This window comes from Pseudorca crassidens, chromosome 4, assembly GCF_039906515.1.
Source record: "Pseudorca crassidens isolate mPseCra1 chromosome 4, mPseCra1.hap1, whole genome shotgun sequence".
Taxonomy (NCBI): Eukaryota; Metazoa; Chordata; class Mammalia; order Artiodactyla; family Delphinidae; genus Pseudorca; species Pseudorca crassidens.
In genome coordinates, this window is record NC_090299.1 from 151,961,631 (window position 1) to 151,981,962 (window position 20,332).

General features: G+C 43.2%; 2 protein-coding genes and 1 long non-coding RNA gene across 11 annotated transcripts in view; 1 reads left to right on the top strand and 2 right to left on the bottom strand.

Annotated features, from left to right (window-relative positions):
- The window catches only part of PPID (peptidylprolyl isomerase D), a 29,821-nt gene extending 15,836 nt beyond the window's left edge, over nt 1-13,985 (top strand). The window contains exons 9-10 of one of the 3 annotated variants that reach the window (XM_067737073.1): nt 3,634-3,676; nt 13,874-13,985. In XM_067737073.1, coding sequence (XP_067593174.1) covers nt 3,634-3,676; nt 13,874-13,929 — 99 coding nt within the window. In that variant the 3' untranslated portion in view covers nt 13,930-13,985. Of the gene's footprint in view, nt 1-3,633; nt 3,677-3,779; nt 4,381-4,404; nt 4,772-13,873 lie in introns of those variants that run through there. The other 2 variants (XM_067737072.1, XM_067737071.1) reach the window with 2 other exon arrangements.
- Nucleotides 5,113-20,332, bottom strand: part of ETFDH (electron transfer flavoprotein dehydrogenase) — a 34,429-nt gene continuing 19,209 nt past the window's right edge. For 5 of the 7 annotated variants that reach the window (XM_067737064.1, XM_067737066.1, XM_067737067.1 and 2 more), the window contains 7 exons: nt 15,456-15,602; nt 14,130-14,270; nt 12,794-12,937; nt 9,232-9,400; nt 7,397-7,579; nt 6,897-7,118; nt 5,113-5,480 (listed from right to left, as the gene is read on the bottom strand). In XM_067737064.1, the coding sequence (XP_067593165.1) occupies nt 5,317-5,480; nt 6,897-7,118; nt 7,397-7,579; nt 9,232-9,400; nt 12,794-12,937; nt 14,130-14,270; nt 15,456-15,602 (1,170 nt within the window). In that variant the 3' untranslated portion in view covers nt 5,113-5,316. The remainder of the gene's footprint in view (nt 5,481-6,896; nt 7,119-7,396; nt 7,580-9,231; nt 9,401-12,793; nt 12,938-14,129; nt 14,271-15,455; nt 15,603-20,332) is intronic. The other 2 variants (XM_067737070.1, XM_067737069.1) reach the window with 2 other exon arrangements.
- On the bottom strand, nt 9,496-12,787 carry LOC137224091 (uncharacterized). The gene is made up of 2 exons (XR_010943233.1): nt 12,457-12,787; nt 9,496-10,496 (listed from the first exon to the last, which is right to left on the bottom strand). It is a non-coding gene; the product is annotated as an uncharacterized lncRNA (long non-coding RNA).

Here is a 20,332-nt window from a genome sequence, read left to right on the forward strand (position 1 = left end):
TAGTTTCAGCATTGTGGTTGGAAAAGATACTTGATACGATTTCAATTTTCTTAAATTTACCAAGGCTTGATTTGTGACCCAAGATGTGATCTATCCTGGAGAATGTTCCATGAGCACTTGAGACGAACGTATATTCTGTTGTTTTTGGGTGGAATGTCCTATAAATATCAATTAAGTCCATCTTGTTTAATGTATCATTTAAAGCTTGTGTTTCCTTATTTATTTTCATTTTTGATGATCTGTCCATTGGTGAAAGTGGGGTGTTAAAGTCCCCTACTATGATTGTGTTACTGTTGATTTCCCCTTTTATGGCTGTTAGCCTTTGCCTTATGTATTGAGGTGCTCCTATGTTGGGTGCATAAATATTTACAATCGTTATATCTTCTTCTTGGATCGATCCCTTGATCAGTATGTAGTGTCCTTCTTTGTCTCTTGTAATAGTCTTTGTTTTAAAGTCTATTTTGTCTGATATGAGAATTGCTACTCCAGCTTTCTTTTGGTTTCCATTTGCATGGAATATCTTTTTCCATCCCCTCACTTTCAGTCTGTATGTGTCCCGAGGTCTGAAGTGGGTCTCTTGTAGACAGCATATATATGGGTCTTGTTTTTGTATCCATTCAGCCAGTCTATGTCTTTTGGTTGGAGCATTTAATCCATTTACATTTAAGGTAATTATCGATATGTATGTTCCTATTACCATTTTCTTAATTGTTTTGGGTTTGTTATTGTAGGTCTTTTCCTTCTCCTGTGTTTCCTGCCTAGAGAAGTACCTTTAGCGTTTGTTGTAAAGCTGGTTTGGTGTTGCTGAATTCTCTTAGCTTTTGCTTGTCTGTAAAGGTTTTAATTTCTCCATCAAATCTGAATGAGATCCTTGCTGGGTAGAGTAATCTTGGTTGTAGGTTTTTCTCCTTCATCACTTTAAATATGTCCTGCCACTCCGTTCTGGCTAGTAGAGTTTCTGCTGAAAGATCAGCTGTTAACCTTATGGGGATTCCCTTATGTGTTATTTGTTGTTTTTCGCTTGCTGCTTTTCATATTTGTTCTTTGTATTTAATTTTTGATAGTTTGATTAATATGTGTCTTGGCATGTTTCTCCTTGGATTTATCCTGTATGGGACTCTCTGTGCTTCCTGGACTTGATTAACTATTTCCTTTCCCATATTAGGGAAGTTTTCAACTATAATCTCTTCAAATATTTTCTCAGTCATTTTCTTTTTCTCTTCTTCTTCTCGGACCCCTATAATTTGAATGTTGGTGTGTTTAATGTTGTCCCAGAGGTCTCTGAGACTGTCCTCAATTCTTTTCATTCTTTTTTCTTTATTCTGCTCTGAGGTAGTTATTTCCACTATTTTATCTTCGAGGTCACTTATCCGTTCTTCTGCCTCAGTTATTCTGCTATTGATACCTTCTAGAGAATTAATCTCATTTATTGTGTTGTTCATCTCTGTTTGTTTGCTCTGTAGTTCTTCTAGGTCCTTGTTAAACGTTTCTTGTATTTTCTCCATTCTATTTCCAAGATTTTGGATCATCTTTACTGTCATTGTTCTGAATTCTTTTTCAGGTAGAGTGCCTATTTCCTCTTCATTTGTTAGGTCTGGTGGGTTTTTGCCTTTCTCCTTCATCTGCTGTGTGTTTCTCTGCCTTCTCCTTTTGCTTAACTTACTGTGGTCTCCTTTTTGCAGGCTGCAGGTTCATAGTTCCCGTTGTTTTTGATGTCTGCCCCCAGTGGCTAAGGTTGGTTCAGTGGGTTGTGTAGGCTTCCTGGTGGAGGGGACTAGTGCCAGTGTTCTGGTGGATGAGGCTGGATCTTGTCTTTCTGGTGGGCAGGTCCACGTCTGGTGGTGGGTTTTGGGGTGTCTGAGGCCTTATTATGATTTTAGGCAGCCTCTCTGCTAATGGGTGGGTTTGTGTTCCTGTCTTGCTAGTTGTTTGGCATAGGGTGTCCAGCACTGGAGATTGCTGGCCGTTGGGTGGAGCTGGGTCTTGGTGTTGAGATGGAGAATTCTGGGAGAGTTTCGCTGTTTGATATTATGTGGAGCTGGGAGGTCTCTTATTGACCAGTGTCCTGAACTTGGCTCTCCCACCTCAGAGGCTCAGGCCTGACGCCTGGCTGGAGTACCAAGAGCCTGTCCTCCACGCAGCTCAGAATAAAATGTAGAAAAAAAAGAAAGAAAAAGAAGGTAAAATAAAATAAAGTAAAATAAAGTTATTAAAATAAAAAATATTAAGAAAAAAATTTTATAAGTAATAATAATAAAAAAAAAAAACGGACAGACAGAACCCTAGGACAAATGGTAAAAGAAAGCTATACAGACAAAACCACACACAGAAGCATACACATACACACTCAGAAAAAGAGAAAAAGGGAAAAAAAAAATATATCGTTGCTCCCAAAGTCCACCTCCTCAATTTGGGATGATTGTCTATTCATGTATTCCACAGATGCAGGTACATCAAGTTTATTGTGGAGCTTTAATCCGCTGCTCCTGAGGCTGCTGGGAGAGATTTCCCTTTCTCGTCTTTGTTCTCACAGCTCCCAGGGGCTCAGCTTTGGATTTGGCCCCGCCTCTGCGTGTAGGTCGCCGGAGGGCATCTGTTCTTCGCTCAGACAGGACGGGGTTAAAGGAGCCGCTGATTCGGGGGCTCTGGCTCACTCAGGCCGGGGGGGAGGGAGGGGTACGCATGTGGGGCGGGCCTGCGGCGGCAGAGGCCGGCATAACATTGCACCAGCCTGAGGCGCGCTGTGTGTTCTCCCGGGGGAGTTGTCCCTGGATCCCGGGACCCTGTCAGTGGTGGGCTGCACAGGCTCCCCGGAAGGGGGGTGTGGATAGTGACCTGTGCTCGCACACAGGCCCCTTGGTGGCGGCAGCAGCAGCCTTAGCGTCTCATGCCCGTCTCTGGGGTCCGTGCTTTTAGCTGAGGCTCGTGCCCGTGTCTGGAGCTCATTTAGGTGGTGCTCTGAATCCCCTCTCCTCGCGCACCACCTGCCTCTTCAGCAGCTCCAGACTTTTCCCGGACTCCCTCCCGGCTAGCTGTGGTGCACTAGCCCACTTCAGACTGTGTTCACGCCGCCAATCCTAGTCCTCTCCCTGGGATCCGACCAAAGCCCAAGCCTTAGCTCCCAGTCCCCGCCCGCCCCGGCGGGTGAGCAGACAAGCCTCTCAGGCTGGTGAGTGCTGGTCGGCACCGATCCTCCGTGCGGGAATATCTCTGCTTTGCCCTCCGCACCCACCCCTGTGGCTGCGCTCTCCTCCGTGGCTCCAAAGTTTCCCCCCCTGCCATCCGCAGTCTCAGCCCGTGAAGGGGCTTCTAGTGTGTGGAAACCTTTCCTCCTTCATGGCTCCCTGCCAGAGGTGTGGGTCCCGTCCCTATTCTTTTCTCTTTGTTTTTTCTTTTTCTTTTGCCCTACCCAGGTACGTGGGGGAGTTTCTTGCCTTTTGGGAGGTCTGAGGTGTTCTGTAGTTGTTCCATGTGTAGATGTAGTTTTGATGTATCTGTGGGGAGGAAGGTGATGTCCACGTCTTACTCCTCTGCCATCTTGAAGCTCTCTCTGTTTTAAATTTTAATTAAAAAAGAAAACCACTTTCATAACTCATAACCTAATATTTCTTTAATTTTTTTTCCCAATTAAAGGCTGATCTTAAGAAAGCTCAGGAGATAGCACCAGAGGATAAAGGTAAGTTGGCAGTTTCTGTAGTGCAAGTTCATTTTGTCCCTTAAGAATTGATCCTCATGAACTAGCATACGCTTTGCCACTTAGAGGTTGCCTTGTCCAGCAGATACTGCAGAGCGCCTGTTCCAGGCCAGACTCCAGGCGTGCTGGAGAAAGCACAAGTCAGGGTCCTGCCTTCAGCTTACACTGCAGCCACTGTCCACGTGTCTGAAGACTGTCTGCTCTGCTGTCCTGTAATTCTAGATGGAAGAGCAGCGTTAGAAGACACAGTATTTAGGGCGAATTTAGTGTTTGGGACCATTTCTTAAGCTGAACGTGGCCCTTACCTAAGTATTCTAGCTACTGAATATGTTTTAGGAAAGTTTTGGAAAGCTGTGACAAAAATAAGCCTGTTTTTCAAATAAACCAAGTACACATGGTGATTCTAGGTCTAGATGTGGACATAGGTCTTTGGGGAGGCACTTCAGTGGGGTCCCCCCTCTGATGGAAGGGAGAAGGCGTATCTGTGTGTAATTCAGTTAGTTCTCTCGGTGGACAGTCTCCTAAAATTGTGCTCTGTGGTTTTTATGTTTGTGTGGTTGCTTTCTCCAAGTAAAATACACTGTTAATACGGCTCAGTTACCCTTCGAACAGTTATATCATTTTTTATCACACTAAAGCATGAGTTTGCTGGCCAGCCTAATTTTTTGGATGTTTTGAGAAATAACTCACATTACATATTTATTTTGCAGCTATCCAGGCAGAATTGCTGAAAGTCAAGCAAAAGATAAAGGCACAGAAAGATAAAGAGAAGGCAGCTTACGCAAAAATGTTTGCTTAATAAGGAATTCAGTTTTGCTTAAGTATGCATTGAAGTGAGACAATTAAAGGATCTTGTCTATTATGTATGATCCCTAATGTGTTCCCTCTGAGAATTCAGTTCCCATTGTTTGCAGTCTAGGAATACAGGTAGGGATTCACTCTTAATAGACCAGTGTTACAAAATATGCTGAAGTTGAACTCACTTTAAATGGTTCTCTGCATTACAAAGGATAATGGTGTCCAGTGTATTTTAAACTTCTAGACACATCTTGTTTGAATAAACAGATGAAAAGTTAAGTATGTATGTTGTTTCTCTCAGTTCTTTGATGCATCTCTCTGTGACGTGTGCAGGGCTGGCAGACGTCTCTAAAGGGTCAGGTAGACATTACAGTCTGTCACAGCTACCCAGTTCTGCACTTGGAGCCCAAAAGCCCCCATCGACAGTGTGTAAGCCAGGAGGCACTGCTGTGTTCCAGTAAAACTGCGTAAGAAGAGTGGTGGGCTGGACGCCAACCTCTGCTCTAGGAGATACACTTCGCTGGAAGTGCTGAGCCTGATGAGTCAAATGTACATTGGAGGCCAGTAGTGCCAATAGTGTTTGACTCTCGGAAGACTTGGAGAGAGAAGTAGATGCTACATCACTTATAAAGTTTTATTTAAGAGAGATTCATAATATGGGACAGTTTTAGGTATAGTATAAAATTATTTCACTGATAATTACTTTATGAACATTCTGATTAAAAATATATTTAAGCTTTTTTGACACCTGTGAACTTCCAAACATTTGAAGTTAACTTGCCGTCCATTTTAGAGACACTGGCACGGGTGAAGCCGGCTGCAGTTTACATTCCATTGTATGCTGGGCCTCCACCGCCTTCGGGTACCACCCAGTTAATATTCTGACTTGGATCCTTAATATCACATGTTTTACAGTGCACACAGTTCTGAGCATTTATCTGTAGCCGAAATCCATCACCTTGTTCCAAAGGTACAAATTCATAAACTCCTGTAAGAAAACATACGCAACTCTGTGCAATAGCTACCTTTAAAGCAGAGGCTAAAGTCCTGGAGAAACTAGCCACAGAAGCCCTCAGCGTTTGTGGACTGAATGTTTACCCACAGAATATTACAGAGATCTGGGTGTGTGCATTTGCTGTTGTATAAATTAAAAATGATAAAAGCAGAAGATACAGCAGCATGTGGCTGAGTTGGTGTTACCAACAAGGGAACTCGAGGTTGAGCAGTTTTCGGGTGTGATGTTATATACGGACATACTTCAGAGACCCAGACGCCGCAATAAAGTGAATTATCACAATAGAGCAAGTCATGTGAATTTTTTTGTTGCCAGTGCATATGTAACAGTTACATTTATGCTACTTTGCAGTCTGTGAAGCGTGCAATAACAGCATTATGTCTAAAAAACAATGTACATGCCTTACTTAAAATACACTTTATTGCTAAAAAATGCTATCTGAGCCTTCAGCGAGTCATACTAACATCAAAGATCACGGAGCACAATATCAAATACAATAATGAGAAAGTTTGAAATTTTGCAAGAATTACCGCATGTGACACGTGGAGTGAGCAAATGGAAAAATGGCGCCAGTAGGCTTCTTCAGCACGGGGTTGCCAGGGACCTTCGCTTTGTAAAAAAAGCAGTATCTGCCAGGTGCAATAAAGTGAGATCTTCCCGTATACGTGTGTGCCACGACTGCACAGACAGATTAGGTCAGCCCTTACCCTCAGCTTACAACCCAGTGAGATGACAGAAATGGTGAAAAGATAAAGTCAAGACAGTCAAGGTCCCTCCCTCACAGAGCGTATGTTCTAGTTCCTGTCCAGAATGTACTGATTTTCACACACCTGAATGCTGTTCTACCAGCACTCGAGACCCAGTTCCTACTATAATTCTAGTTGAAAGCTCAGCACTGGAAGATACTGTATCCATGATGGATTTAAAGTCCAGGACGATTTCCCTGAGCTGCATGTGGCCAAAATCTAGTATTTTAGGCTATGTACACATATATAATGTATATGTGTGTGTGTACGTGAGCATACATATATACAGACAGGAGCAGCCATGACAGAAACGATTTTTTTTTTAAGTCACGTGAACACGGAAAGAGGTGTTTGGTGCTTTTCCCCGTAACCCCTAACCTCGTGCTGAGGGTGAAAAGAGAAAGGCTGCTTTTGAGAAATGCCATCTGAATTAGGCTTAACGAGAAATCCCTACTACTATAGCATTAGAGTAGAAACATAAGAATAATGAGTTTTCAAAAGGAAGCTGGAGATGGGAGTCATTCACAGTTTCCAAGCAATAGAAGGAGAAATGTCTTTAAAAAAACGGAAGCCTATTTCTAACGTGTTTCAAGCAAATCCTCCTATTGATGTTTCAAGAGTGGATGGAAATGAGTGCACTGACCTGCAGGGCAGAACCGCTGCTCAGGCCCGTCGTATATGGTCAGGTTTCTGTTTACAGGTACACTGTCATCTTTCAAGGTCAGATGTGCCGGCTGGTCGTGTTCATGGTTGGTGCCACTCAGAGCCACGGACGACAAAAGGTCAAAACTGATCTGCCCGTCTGGTTTTGGATACTCAATAGGTGTGCAGTCCTTGGCTGGCCTGAGCTGATCGGAGTCAGAACCTTCCCAAGTTTTGAGGAAGGTTTTTAGTAAAAATGTATCTAATTCTAAAGTACTTCCTTAGACATTTTAATAAAAACCTGTAAATATTATACTGAAGAAATAAGACTTTAGCCCTCTTTCAACAATGATACCCTGTCTTCCTAAAGATACTGAATTCATCATTTCTCTGAGAAAGCAAGTTTAAAACAGTAAAGTGTAGAAGGTCACCTTTTTTCCCTACTTATTGGATCCCATTTCCTGAGTTAAGGACTAACATTCATACTCAGGCCGGAATTACCTTTATGTTTTAGGGTCCAGGGCTCCATCCCTCTGAATATCCAGTAGAAGATTCCAGTGTAAATCATCCCTCCGTACACACCCAGGACGCCATGGCAGGACGGTCTGACGTTCCTGATGGCATATAGCTCTTTCCACACCCATGATTTCTTCAAATTGTCCTCATACTCAGTTACATCAAGTCCTTTTTATGAAAAACATGAAATGTTAAGTGAAATTGCCTCAAGGAGTATAAAACACTTTATTGTCAAGGTACTTTGCTACCGAAATAACAGATGACTTTTACATAGTTAAAAAAGCAGGTGGTCATATGAGACCACACTTGAAGAACGTTTCATGTATAAATGCTGACATCTTCCAAAAAGATACCCACTTGACAGGTTGTTTAACAGGCAGTAAAGCCATACTGGTAGCATGGAATATTAGTTGCAAAATTCAGTGAACCTGAAAAGGAAGCTAAGAGAGTTTATGCTACCTATGGAGCTGATCACTGAAACACTTCCGTTACGGGCTGAACCGTGATGGCCCAGAGAGGTATTTTCAAGTCCTGACCCCTAGTTGTCTCAGAATCGGTCAGAAGAGGGTCGCTGCCGGTATACCGAGTTAAGACGAGGGCATGCTGGAGCGGCCTGGACCCTTGGTCCAATGACTGGCGTCCAGGAGACAGCCAGAGGAGGACAAGGCAGGGGCTGGCGGTGCTCTGCCAGGAGCCCGGGGCCCCCGGAAGCTGGAGACTCGGACACAGCTGCGAAGTGCTTGCCTGCGGAACTCCGAACACCTTCCTGGTTAAAGCTGCCCAGCTCATAGCGCTCGGCTGTGGTGGCCCTAGGAGGTGGCAGCACCTAAAGCTTGGGGCCCTGCACTTAATCTCCAACAGGACGTCCTGGTTCTCGTGACCACCCTCCTCCTGGTGCCGGTGACCTGCCTGCTCCGGCCCGACCTGCGCGGGGCAAGCGGGCTGGCGCCCGGCGGGATGCGGACTTGGTGAGGCGGTCTGAGGCACCGGCCCTGCCTCTCCTGTCCCCGGGCATGCCTGAAGGTACAGTCCACCTGGAGGAGCGTGTCACCCGACTCTACGGAACGCGGCTCATCTATCGGGTATCTACGGACTTGCTCCTGGTGTTTGCGTCCACAGGGAGCCAAGCCCCTACTCTGGGAGGAGTGTTCCGTCCAAGGAAACGAGGTTGATCAATAAGTACGTTAAACGGTGAGCCGAGCCGGAAGGTGGAACACACCGGAGAGGGAGCGGCGCGGTGAGAGGGGCTGGCAGGGCTGTGTGCCTGTGTGCAGTGCAGATTCACTGGTGAGGTCCGCGCGAGGCCCCCGGAGAGAGATCCGAGCCGAGGTGCGGGGAGCTTGGGGGCTGGCCATCAGCTGAGTGCCCCCGGGACCCAGGAAGCGTGTCTGGGATGGAGGGTGACAGGAGGTGAAGGCGGAGGCGGGTCCGCTGCCTGCCCTGGAGTGAAGGTCTGGGGGCGCCTGCAAGGGTCCACCTGGGCCTGTGCGATGTGAGGCGGGACCCTCACGTTGAACTTGTTTCCAGGGGGCGGGACACCTCGGGCTCGTTCTACTTTCCATTCATGAAACGGCACGTGGCCGTAAAAACCTCACGGCGAGCAGGCTGCAGTGTGCTTTGCCCAGCAGGCATCTCGACGCTTTGTGTAGAGGGACAGTCACACTCTGCATCTTTCAATGCCCAGTCAGATAAACATACAAGACCAGCAAGATTTCTAACTGTATCTACTGTCATCCTCTATCCGTACCCTGAGTGTATGTTTAAATAGCTTCTTTTTAAACATCCCCATGAAGAACCTGAGAATAAATGGGAGTTCTTACCTGTCGTCTTTGATTGGAGATTCTCACTAGTTAGTTGATTAAAAATAGATTCTGCTGCCAAAATCCCACTTTTCATTGCCGTGTGGGTCCCTTTGATCTTGGGAACATTCATGAAACCAGGGCTACAACCAATTAGTAAGCCCCCAGGAAAGGTGAGTTTTGGTATAGACTGAGGAAAGAAACAGTCAAAGTGCATCTGTTAGTTCAAATTAAACAAACAGAACTGAATACTCCAAATTATAGCCTCTTTGAAAGCTGTAGGGAAAAAACGAAAAAAAAGAAAATTACATGCAAATGAATACGAGTGAAGAGAAAAATCAGAGCAAGGGCAGTTTTTCTCCTCCTCTAGAAACAAGGATCAGAACTATTGCTCTGATCTCTTTTCCATCTCCCTCCCCATGACTTACCTGCATGAGACAGACGTTAACACCAGAGCATTAACATTTACATAAAATGTTTTTATTTATACATATCTATGTCATAATGAAAAGAATATTCTCTAAATCTGAACGTCTATTATCTAAATTGTGATCTGCTTTTACACGCATTGTGGGTAACACATGATTTACAAAGGATGTTATCTTAACTCTTCATACCTCCTTGTTTTACCTTGATGTCCAGGGAGTTTCGGAAACCTAGGTTCTAATCATGGCATCACCACAATTAGCCACTACCTTAAATAATATATTTTAATTAACCGAAGAATAAACTGAATTTCCAAAATAAACTTTAAGATGGTTGTTTGGGCCTCAGTATACACTTCTGACGGAAAACAACGTACTAAAGGGTGGGTGACGGTTTTGGTTTAGCCCCACGATGTAGCAGCTAAGTTACCGACTGCCTCCCTCAGGAGACTGTACTGTAACCTAGAGTGTGGAGAGGAAGAAAAGAGAGCTGTGGAGTTGCTCTTTCCTCCTGGAGGCTTCCCACAGTACGCCACGGGTCTTTGTTGAGAAAGTGGTGGGTGGATGACAGTGTGGCTGATGGGCGGAGAGGGACCCTGAGGAGAGGAGGTCAACAGGGAGCCCGCCACCATCAGCCGCCACGCCGCGGGGCTGTGGCCGCGCTCCCGTGATTACAGAGTTCTAACTGCGCGGGAGTGGCGGTGAGAAGCAAAAGCAACGCTGGCACAAGAAGGCTCGGGGCCCAGGGGTGACTGCTGTTCTCCAACCAAACTCAGCATCAGAAACATGCAGATAAGAGAGCGTGAAATCAGGGCCGCAGAGCAGACAACAAGGGGAAAGGGCTTTCTGGAATGCCAGGAGCTGCAAACAGAGATAATGGTTAGGAACCTGGATCGTGACAATGCTCCTCTCAAAGCAGGCTGTGGCCCTGCTAATCCTACGTCTGATTCAAGAGCCAGAAGACTGACGTTTAATAAAAGGACACGGACTGCTAGTGCAAATTCTTCCAAATGGGCGCTTAAGTCCTAAGAATAAAAAACGTTATGGCCCAAGGGAAATGTGTTTTTCAGTTCTGCGAGGATCCTACCCTGTGCGGGCAGCTGGACATCTTGTTAAGGACCTGGGGGACCCAGGAAAAGTCGTACAGAGAGATGTATTCTGGGACATCCATTAAACGGGGGTTAGAGCTTCCCTGGTGGTGCAGTGGTTAAGAATCCGCCTGCCAATGCAGGGGACATGGGATCGAGCCCTGGTCCGGGAAGAGCTCACATGCCGTGGAGCGACTAAGCCCGTGCACCACAACTACTGAGCCTACGCGCCTAGAGCCCTGCTCCACAGCGGGAGAGGCCACCCACTGCAGTGGGAGGCCTGCGCACCACAGTGTGGAGTGGCCCCCGCTCGCCGCAACTAGAGAATCGCCGCACCTAGAGAAAGCCCGTGCACAGCAACGGAGAACCAAGGCAGCCAAAAGTAAATAAAATAAATTAAAAAAACGAACAAACAAAAAAACGGGGGTTAAAATGAGGAACCAGGCCATATCACTGAAGAAGATGGGTATGGCCTGGAGTAGTTCTACAGTAACAGATTTTACCCTTCCACCTGACAATTGGTAAAATCAGTCTCGTAACTTCCTTTTCCTAGGACTTTTCTGTAACCTAATCTATTTCTGCACCAAAATAAAATCACACTTCCCTGCACTAAAAGAAAAAAAAAAGGACCTCCCCCCCCCCCCCACCAAAAAAAACACGGGTTAAATACTAGAAACCCACCAGGAAAGGGGAGCTTTGGTACAGACTGAAGAAAGAGAAATAAAAAGGCATGTAATACTTGTTGGTGCAGAATAAAATTGGATGTTCCAAATTTTTGTCTCTGAAGGGTCTTCAAAAACTTAATGGAAGTAAGTTTCTGGATCTTTGACTAATTAAATCAGAAAACTTAGGTAAAAAGTGTATTGTGTGTGTGGGGTCATCTCTTCCCGCTCATCTAAAGATCATCTGAGGTGCTGAAGCACACAAGGCAGGTGTCATAAACACGAGTCTGTATGTACTACTGAATATACAGAAGCCTTTACACTGTAAATTAAAAGTAGAATTAGGCTGGCAATAGGTATTATGCACATTATTCAAAAAAGTTTAATGGGCTTGAACATAGGAAATTTAGCAAATATTATTGCAAACGAATAACTGCTCTAGAACTAAAAACAACCTCATGGGAGGTAACTCCGCAGCAATGGAATTTAGGGACAGTGTTATTTTTAGGGTTCTAGTGATGACATTCATAATTCAGCTGTGATTGTACTTGACTTTACGAATGTATTTAGAACTTCACTTTAAAGGTTAAGTCAACTTTTCTCCCCAATTTTCTATGATCTATTTGTTACTTTTACAACAGATTAAAAACAAAAAGATATCAGATTTCTAAAATATCAACAGTTCTAGATTCCTAGAATATTAGAGACAGAAGGGATCATCTTTATTTTACAGATGATCCCTTAACGCCCGAGGAGTTAAATAACTTGACCAAACCGTTTGGTATAAGTTTTAGAGCTGACTTTTAGATCATCTTACCTGTCGAATACTATTTCCAAAACAGTTCTAATAGCTTTTATCATAGTTAGCCATCTAGCTCTTATTTCATTGTTTAATAACTAAATACTTAATAAATTATTTCATTGTTTAATAACTAAATACTTAATAAATTAACTGCATTTGATAGTATTTATTTTGAACATATACTAAAATAGGACAATTAAGGGTAAAAACTTAACAGAGGCCACCTAAAGGGCATGGATGACACTAGGTAGTTGAGATTAATTAATTACCTTTGCTGAAAACTACATCTGTCCTTGAGTTTCCTGGCAGCAAAGGAATAAAGGAAAAGATCTTGGATCACATAGTTTAAATTCTCTGGTTAAAGACAAACCAATAAACAAAAAAGCCCATGAATTTTTCTCTAGAAATCAATATATCCTTAAAATTAAATTCATGGTGTCATTTAACTCTGGTGTGGTACAGTTTTATAAATACTAGGGTGCTTTGCTTAGTTACTTAAATTTTCTTCCTGAGATAATCTTCTATCCTTTATTTGAAGTTGTTACCTTATGTTTGAACGTTGAATTTATAATACAGAAATAAGGATTAAAAACGCGGAAGTGTTACCTGAAAGCCACCTTCATTGAGGGCTCTGGCTCCATATGCAACCCTTTTCCCGCCTTCCAACGTCGGCTGGATGCTAGGGTGGTGTTTCCACCTCTGGAACTCTCTAAATGGACTTAGGTACGGATTTTGATAGTCTAGACCAACCTTAAAATGTTTATATTTAAATGAGACATCGTTATTTCAAATTATATCAGGCTGAAATGTGAGCAATATTTACCAGAGAACATGTACATTAAACTGCTTGTACTCCAAGTACTTAGAGAAAGGTATGCAATGACCCAAATTTAAATAAATAACCCAATAAAATCTGTTTGGAAAAGAAAGGGTAAACAAAAGGATGCCATGTGTTTAGAATTGGCAGAACTTGAAAACATTTAGAACGTATTAATAAATCATTGTGCTTTGTAAATCAAAGTCCAAATTAGAAAAATATTTGTAGGTAAGTGTTACACATTATGTTTCTACAAAAGGAGTTGTAATAATTTATCATTCATTTCTCAATACCAACTCCAGAAATAAACTAATAAGCTCGATGCAGTACTACTGAGGCAAAAATGAAGAAAAAGAATGTAATCGCACTTACAAAAAAAGAAGGTGAAAAACATTAGAGATTACATTTTTACCAAAAATGCTGAAATTAATAACCAAACGCTTTTTGCTTTGAAAAGATTAAGTCACTATAAAAACTAAATCAAAGTGATGCACCGAACACAATAATACATAAATTTAACAACGTGTCATGTACAAGTCTAATCATGACATTGAACTATAAAGCTGCAACTGCAAGGTGCAGTAACTCATATCACTTTTCCATTCCTTGTAATGTTCAAGATGTAATTTACTGTAAGGATGTTTAAGCGACCAAAAGGGAGGAAATGGTCCTGTTTTAGTTAGAGGTTCAAACCCAGTACGGACTGCACTTCCTGCAGTGGCATGCCACAGTGGACATGGGCTTCAGGTCAGACAGGTTCGGGCATGAGTCCTGCCTCTGTCACTTAATGCGTGTGTCTGGGAAGGCTGTTTAGCTTGTCTGGACTTCAGTTTTCCCACCGGTAAAATAACGCTAGGCCAACTTCACAGGATTTTTATGGACCAGGATTCCCAGGGAAGCATCCAGCACAGGGCCTGGCGTGTAGCAGCTACTGTACTACAGCTATGTGAGCTGAAGCAGACCACTGTCTACAGTGGCCATAAGCACTTCAGATGTGGACAAAAGCAGAGAGGAAGCTTTAAATGAGAAGCCTTTTACATTCTCCAGATGCAAAGCCCTGGATTTGTGACACTGAAGACCCAGTGGCTCTCAGAGTGGAACTTCCCATCACGGAGTGTAACTTACCACGAAGCCGAGCGCTACGAGGGGCTCCCCTTCATTCAGGTGATAGAGGAATGAGCCCCCATACGTGTGTCTGTCCAGGGGCCAGCCGACAGTGTGATCAACTCTCCCGGGTTTCCACTTCTTCTCATCGATAATCCATAACTTTAAAAAAAAGTCCTAGAGTATTATTTAGATGTTTTATGTCACCACATGTATAAAACTTGCTAAGTTTTATGTCTTATTTATGAAAGTTACAACTGAAAAGCAGAAATAAGAGAAACACACAAAAAAGTACTTCAAATATCCCAGAAAATGACATCAAAATGCAGCAGGATGATCGGAGTAAAGAAACAGGTGAGGAACTCTGTAAGACATTAATTAAGTTCTCAGATGGGTAAGGCGTTCGTGCGGTTGTGGGAAACGCCGCTGAAGAGATGGGGTGCTGGGAACCACCTACACCTTGACCCGGGTGACGGCCACACGGGCGTGTTCGCCTCATGAACGTGAGCTGCGCCCTGCACTTCGGATCTGTTACTTTACAGGACAGATGTCATTCTTCAGTTAAAAAAACCAGTGTGCTCCCTCCTGCACCACCCTCTCCCCGACTGAAGCTAACTGATCATCCTGTTTTCAGAATGGTTAAGTTTTAAATTGCAAACAACAATTTCCACAGGAAATGTTATCTAAAAATCAGATATGACGTGCCACCACACAGAATTATGTACAGTCTACCAAAACAATTAAGCCCTTACCCACAATATAATGAATCTAGTTATATATAGAATTTGAAACTTTCTGAGCTTTACCCTAAAAAGATTCTTAACAAAAGAGTTATGATGAAACTTTTGCACTAATAGACCTAAGGTCTGGATAAACTGAGAAAATATACAACACTCAGCCTAATTAAATTTTAGGCTGCAGGTCAATATACTATGGCTGAGTGTATATTTCATAAACTAAATTATCTTTACGTTATAATTTTGAATAAACAATTCTTGTAGGATGTGGTCATTTTACAAAGAGCATTGGATAACAGGTCAAATCCTATTAGGGCAGATGGCATTACCATGAAAAAAATCAGTATCACAAATATTTTCAAATTCAACACTTCAATCAACATCTGATAAAACAACTAGAACATGCAGACACAATTTAGGTAATAGTAAAATTTGATTAGTAATATTCTCCAGCCCCTTGAAAAATATCCCTAATGTTTTCAGTCATTATGAACATTTCAGGTTAATGAAAAATATAACTATAAAATTAAATCAATTTATAAACCACACAATACAAACGAATGTAAGCTTCATCTTTTCACACGAAAGTCACACCGGCAAACTCGAGTACCTCCTTGAGCCCGATCCCGTACGTCTGGGGCTCGCAGTTGGCCCTCAAGTCGAACTTCCTGTACAGCTGCTTGGCCAGGTGTCCGTGGCAGCCCTCTGCAAAGACTGTGACTTTGGCATGTAGTTCCAGCCCCCGCTCAAAAGTTGTCTAAGAAACAGGAACACGTTAAATTGCAATGTTTGACAATTTTAAAAATATTCACATTCTGGTCAATTTTGAATTGATCTATGATTCAGGTATAGAAGAGAAGGTGCAGATATATAATTTTAGTAACAGAACTAAACACTGTTGTAAGTGGAATCTAATTTAAATTTTATAACGTATCTTGTGTCTTTGTCATATTGATCGAATGGTTAAGTCTGTATGCATTAAAAAAACAAATAAAGCATGCTCATCCCCCCACGAAAAATTATCTACAAATGAATGTACAGTGAGAAGTGAAGGGGGGCAGCCGAAATGAGTGAAGGGGGTCAGTGTGTGGTGATAGGTGGTAACCAGGCTTGGGGTGCTCACCACTGTCTAGTGTATACAGATGTCAAATTATAATGCTAGACACCTGAAACTTATATAAGTAAAAGAAAATTTTTTTAAAGTGAAAGGCCATTTCCCCATTGTTCCTGATTTTCTAGTCCCATGATTTGAAGCAAAAAACACCATTAATAGATTTCTTGTAAATCATGCCAGAAAATTTCCATGAATAAAAAAACTACATGAGTCTGTTTATATGCTTCTAACACAAACAAGATCATCGTAAACATACTCTTCAGCTACTTGCTCTTTTCACTTTAATTTTACTTGTTCTCTATTGCTGGATATATACTGTAAAACTGAAACTTGTTTTTTCCAAGGGGAAAAAATAAGCTACAATTAAAAAGTCTCTCTCTCTCTCTTGCTCTCTGTATTTTGCACTTATATCCGGCACATGGTAGGTACTCAGTAAAGCTCCTGAATAAAGGAATGCAGAATAATAAGGAAAGTCTCTTATGAAATATATATTTCCCGGTATTTCTCCATTCATATGTTTACAGGTATTGTGTGTATACAGAAACATTCATACAAAAAAAAGGTTTACACGGACAAAGCATTTTATAACTGTTTTCACATTATACAATATAAAGTGATTTGCCTAAGGCAATATATACCAAATTAAACATTCATTTTTTAATTAATTAATTAATTTTTGGCCGCGTTGGGTCTTCGTTGTTGTGCGCCGGCTTTCTCTAGTTGCAGAGAGCAGGGGCTGCTCTTCATTGTGGTGCACAGGCTTCTCACTGTGGTGGCTTCTCTTGCTGCGGAGCACGGGCTCTAGGCATGCAGGCTCAAGTAGCTGTAGCTCGCGGGCTCAGTAGCTGTGGCTCACAGGCTATAGAGTGCAGGCTCAGTAGTTGTGGCGCACGGGCTTAGTTCCTCCACGGCATGTGGGATCTTCCCAGGCCAGGGCTCGAACCCGTGTCCCCCGCACTGGCAGGCGGATTCTTAACCACTGCACCATCAGGGAAGCCCTAAGCATTCATTTTTAATGCTTGAATAGATTCCTACCTTCTCAATCAGCTCTCAATAACTGGACGTTTAGGTTATTCCAGGCTGTTTCACTATTATAAGCATGGCTCAGATTGATATCCTTGACGCGAAATATTCTCGGTATAAGTGGTAAGAACTATTTCACTACTGATTTCATACATTCAGTCACTAGAGAGTCTGAACAGTGACTCTGTGTTTCTCTGTGCAGAGCTCACCAACGTCATACACGTGCACACACGTCCTATAAGTGACTGTGCTGAGTACCTTTGGATTTGTTCCCATCTCCTTCCTCTTACTATACTTCACTCATCCATAAACCCTGTTAACAGCCTAGCACGCCAAGTTTTACCCAAATATATATACATACGCACCTGTGGACTGAGGTATTTAGACACCTCAACTTTTTTGGTTCCTGATTCATTTCACAATGGTAGCATCATATAATACAGACTTTTCTGTATCTTACTTCTCTCACAATAATACTTCATGGAAACCTTTCCAAGTCACTATGTGGCTCAAATCTTTCTTTTTAATGGCGGGCAGTAGTCCGTGTGGGAACACCATAGGTTATCCAGCCATTCTGCTAATGGGTAATAGCCATTCACTGTTTCCAGTTTATTTGCTATGATAAGCAATGTCATAAAACATACACCCTGTATATGTATCCTTACAACATTGGTGCTTTTATTCCTGTAAGCTAGGTTCCCAGGAGTGGCACTGTACAATCAAAGGGCACACCTACTTTTATTTTATGAGATGTTCCCAGACTGCTTTCCCCAAAGCCTGAACAATTCACATTTCCACCCACAGTGTATAAGAAGACCCTTTTCCTATTTCTAGCTAGTGACAGTATAACTGTTCCTTTCACGGTTTTGCTAAGTGCAGAGCTGGCTAACTTACTGCTATTTTAATTTGCATTTTCTGGATTACTCTTTTCAGCAACTTTTTCTTTTTGATTCAAGAAATATTAACTGAGCACCTCTGGTGTGCCAGGTTGTATGCTAGGCACTGGGGCAGAGATGACAGAAAAACACTGTCCCTTTCCCTGGGGCCAGGCACGGAGGCAGAGCTAAACATAAGTAACTACGCGGGCGTGCAAGGACTAGGTGTGACTGTGTGCCGTGAGGAGGGCTGGGGAGCCGGCACAGGAGCCTGGGGCCCAGATAAGAGGCATCAGAGGACCTGCCTCCTGGCTAGTGGTTACTGCTCGCCGGGATCTGCTCTTCATTTTGTAAGATTCTGCCCGTTTTTCTACTGTGTTCGCTTTTTTCTTGTCAATGTAGAAGTGCTCTTTGACATCACGGGTCGTCAAAAATTTTCCCCTGATCTCCTGCTTATCTGCAGACTCACTAGTATTTTTGGTATACAGAAGTGTTTAATTTTTAAATAGTTAAAAAAGGCCTGCCTCTTATAGGTTTTTAATTTCTTGCCTTTATAGGATGGTTTATCTACCCTACACCTAGGTTGTAATTATAACCTAGATTTCTAATTTTTTTATTGTTTTAAGAAATCATCAGAATTAAAATAAAATGAAAGTCTAACTATTTGCTTCCAGATGGACATGCAGTTTACTCAGCACCACTTATAAAACAACTCGATCTTAATGGACTAAAATATTCCTCTTAGAGGCAATATGCTCCTTAGTGTGCAAGGGGCAGCTCTAGAGCCTCTATTCCAACCCCAGCTCCACTACCTAACAGTGGCCTGACCCTGGGCAAGTTACTTAACCTCTGAAACATGAAAACATCCACATCAGAATTCTGACAGTAAGATGCCTATTAGACCTAAGATTAGAGCTACTGAATGAGCAGCAGGACGCAGGATTCTGGGACTCAGGGTAGACGTGTTTCAAGCACTGTCACTGGATACTCAGAGGACAGGGCGCAGAGGAAGAGCAAGCAAAGGCGGCAGGAGGGGCCCTGAAACACCAGGAAAACCAGGAGAAGGTGGTGTGAAAAGCCAGGTCCAGACAGTGTTTCAGGAATGAAAAAGTTATTCAGCTGTGCCAGCACTGCCCACCAGGGGCCAAGTGAGAGGACAGAGAACTGGGTACCACCAGGCGGAGGTGTCTGTGAGCGACGAGAATGTTTCCGTGCAAGAGCAGGAGGAAGCCTAACCACGCCGGGATCAACGGAGCCAATTGGCGGAGAACAAAGAATCCATCCCTGCTTCTCCTCACCCCACCAGCCGTATGAAAATAAACTTGCATGGGCTTCCCTGGTGGCGCAGTGGTTAAGAATCCACCTGCCAATGCAGGGGACACGGGTTTGAGCCCTGGTCTGGGAAGATCCCATGTGCCGCAGAGCAACTAAGCCCGTGCGCCACAACTACTGAGCCTGCACTCCAGAGCCCGCGAGCCACAACTACTGAAGCCCACGCACCTAGAGCCCATGCTCCACAACAAGAGAAGCTACCACAATAAGAAGCCTACATACCGCAACAAAGAGTAGCCCCTGCTCACCACAACTAGAGAAAGCCCACGTACAGTAACAAAGACCCAACACAGCCAAAAATAAATAAAATAAATTAAAAAAAAAGAAAGGGGGACTCCCCTGGTGGCACAGTAGTTAAGAATTCGCCTGCCAATGTAGGGGACACAGGTTCAAGCCCTGGTCCGGGAAGATCCCACATGCTGCAGAGCAACTAAGCCTGTGCGCCACAACTACTGAGCCTGCGCTCTAGAGCCCGCGAGCCACAACTACTGAGCCCACGAGCCATAACTAATGAAGCCCGCGTGCCTAGAGCCTATGCTCCACAACAAGAGAAGCCACTGCAATGAGAAGCCTGCGCACAGCAACGAAGAGTAGCCCCTGCTCGCCGTAACTAGAGAAAGCCGCACGCAGCAACGAAGACCCAACACAGCCAAAAATAAATAAATAAATTTTAAAAAAAAGAAAAAGAAATTTACAAACTCAAATTACTGAGACTCCACTATACTCTTCTATGCTTTTATATCTATATAAATACAATATATGAGTGTTTTTACAACTACAAAGCACAAGACACAAAAATATACATTTGAACAAATACCCTGACAATACACACACAAAAAGAACTATCAGAATGGTAGAATTTGCGTGCTTCAATGTTGCTGTAATATTAAATACGGACGTTTTTAAAGAATAAAATGCAATTTATAATCAAATGATCATAATACAGAAAAGAATAGCCATAACACAGGAAAGAATGTAAGAAAGACAGTATTCTTTTATCATCACTGAGTTCCCTTAAGCCCGAGCTCCCTTACTGAGTTCATGATTCCTCTCCATCCAGAACTCTGTTCCCTTTCTGTGCCCTCTGACCTCATCCTGTGCTCACTCAACACCAGTCAACTAGAGTCCGATGACTACAATGGC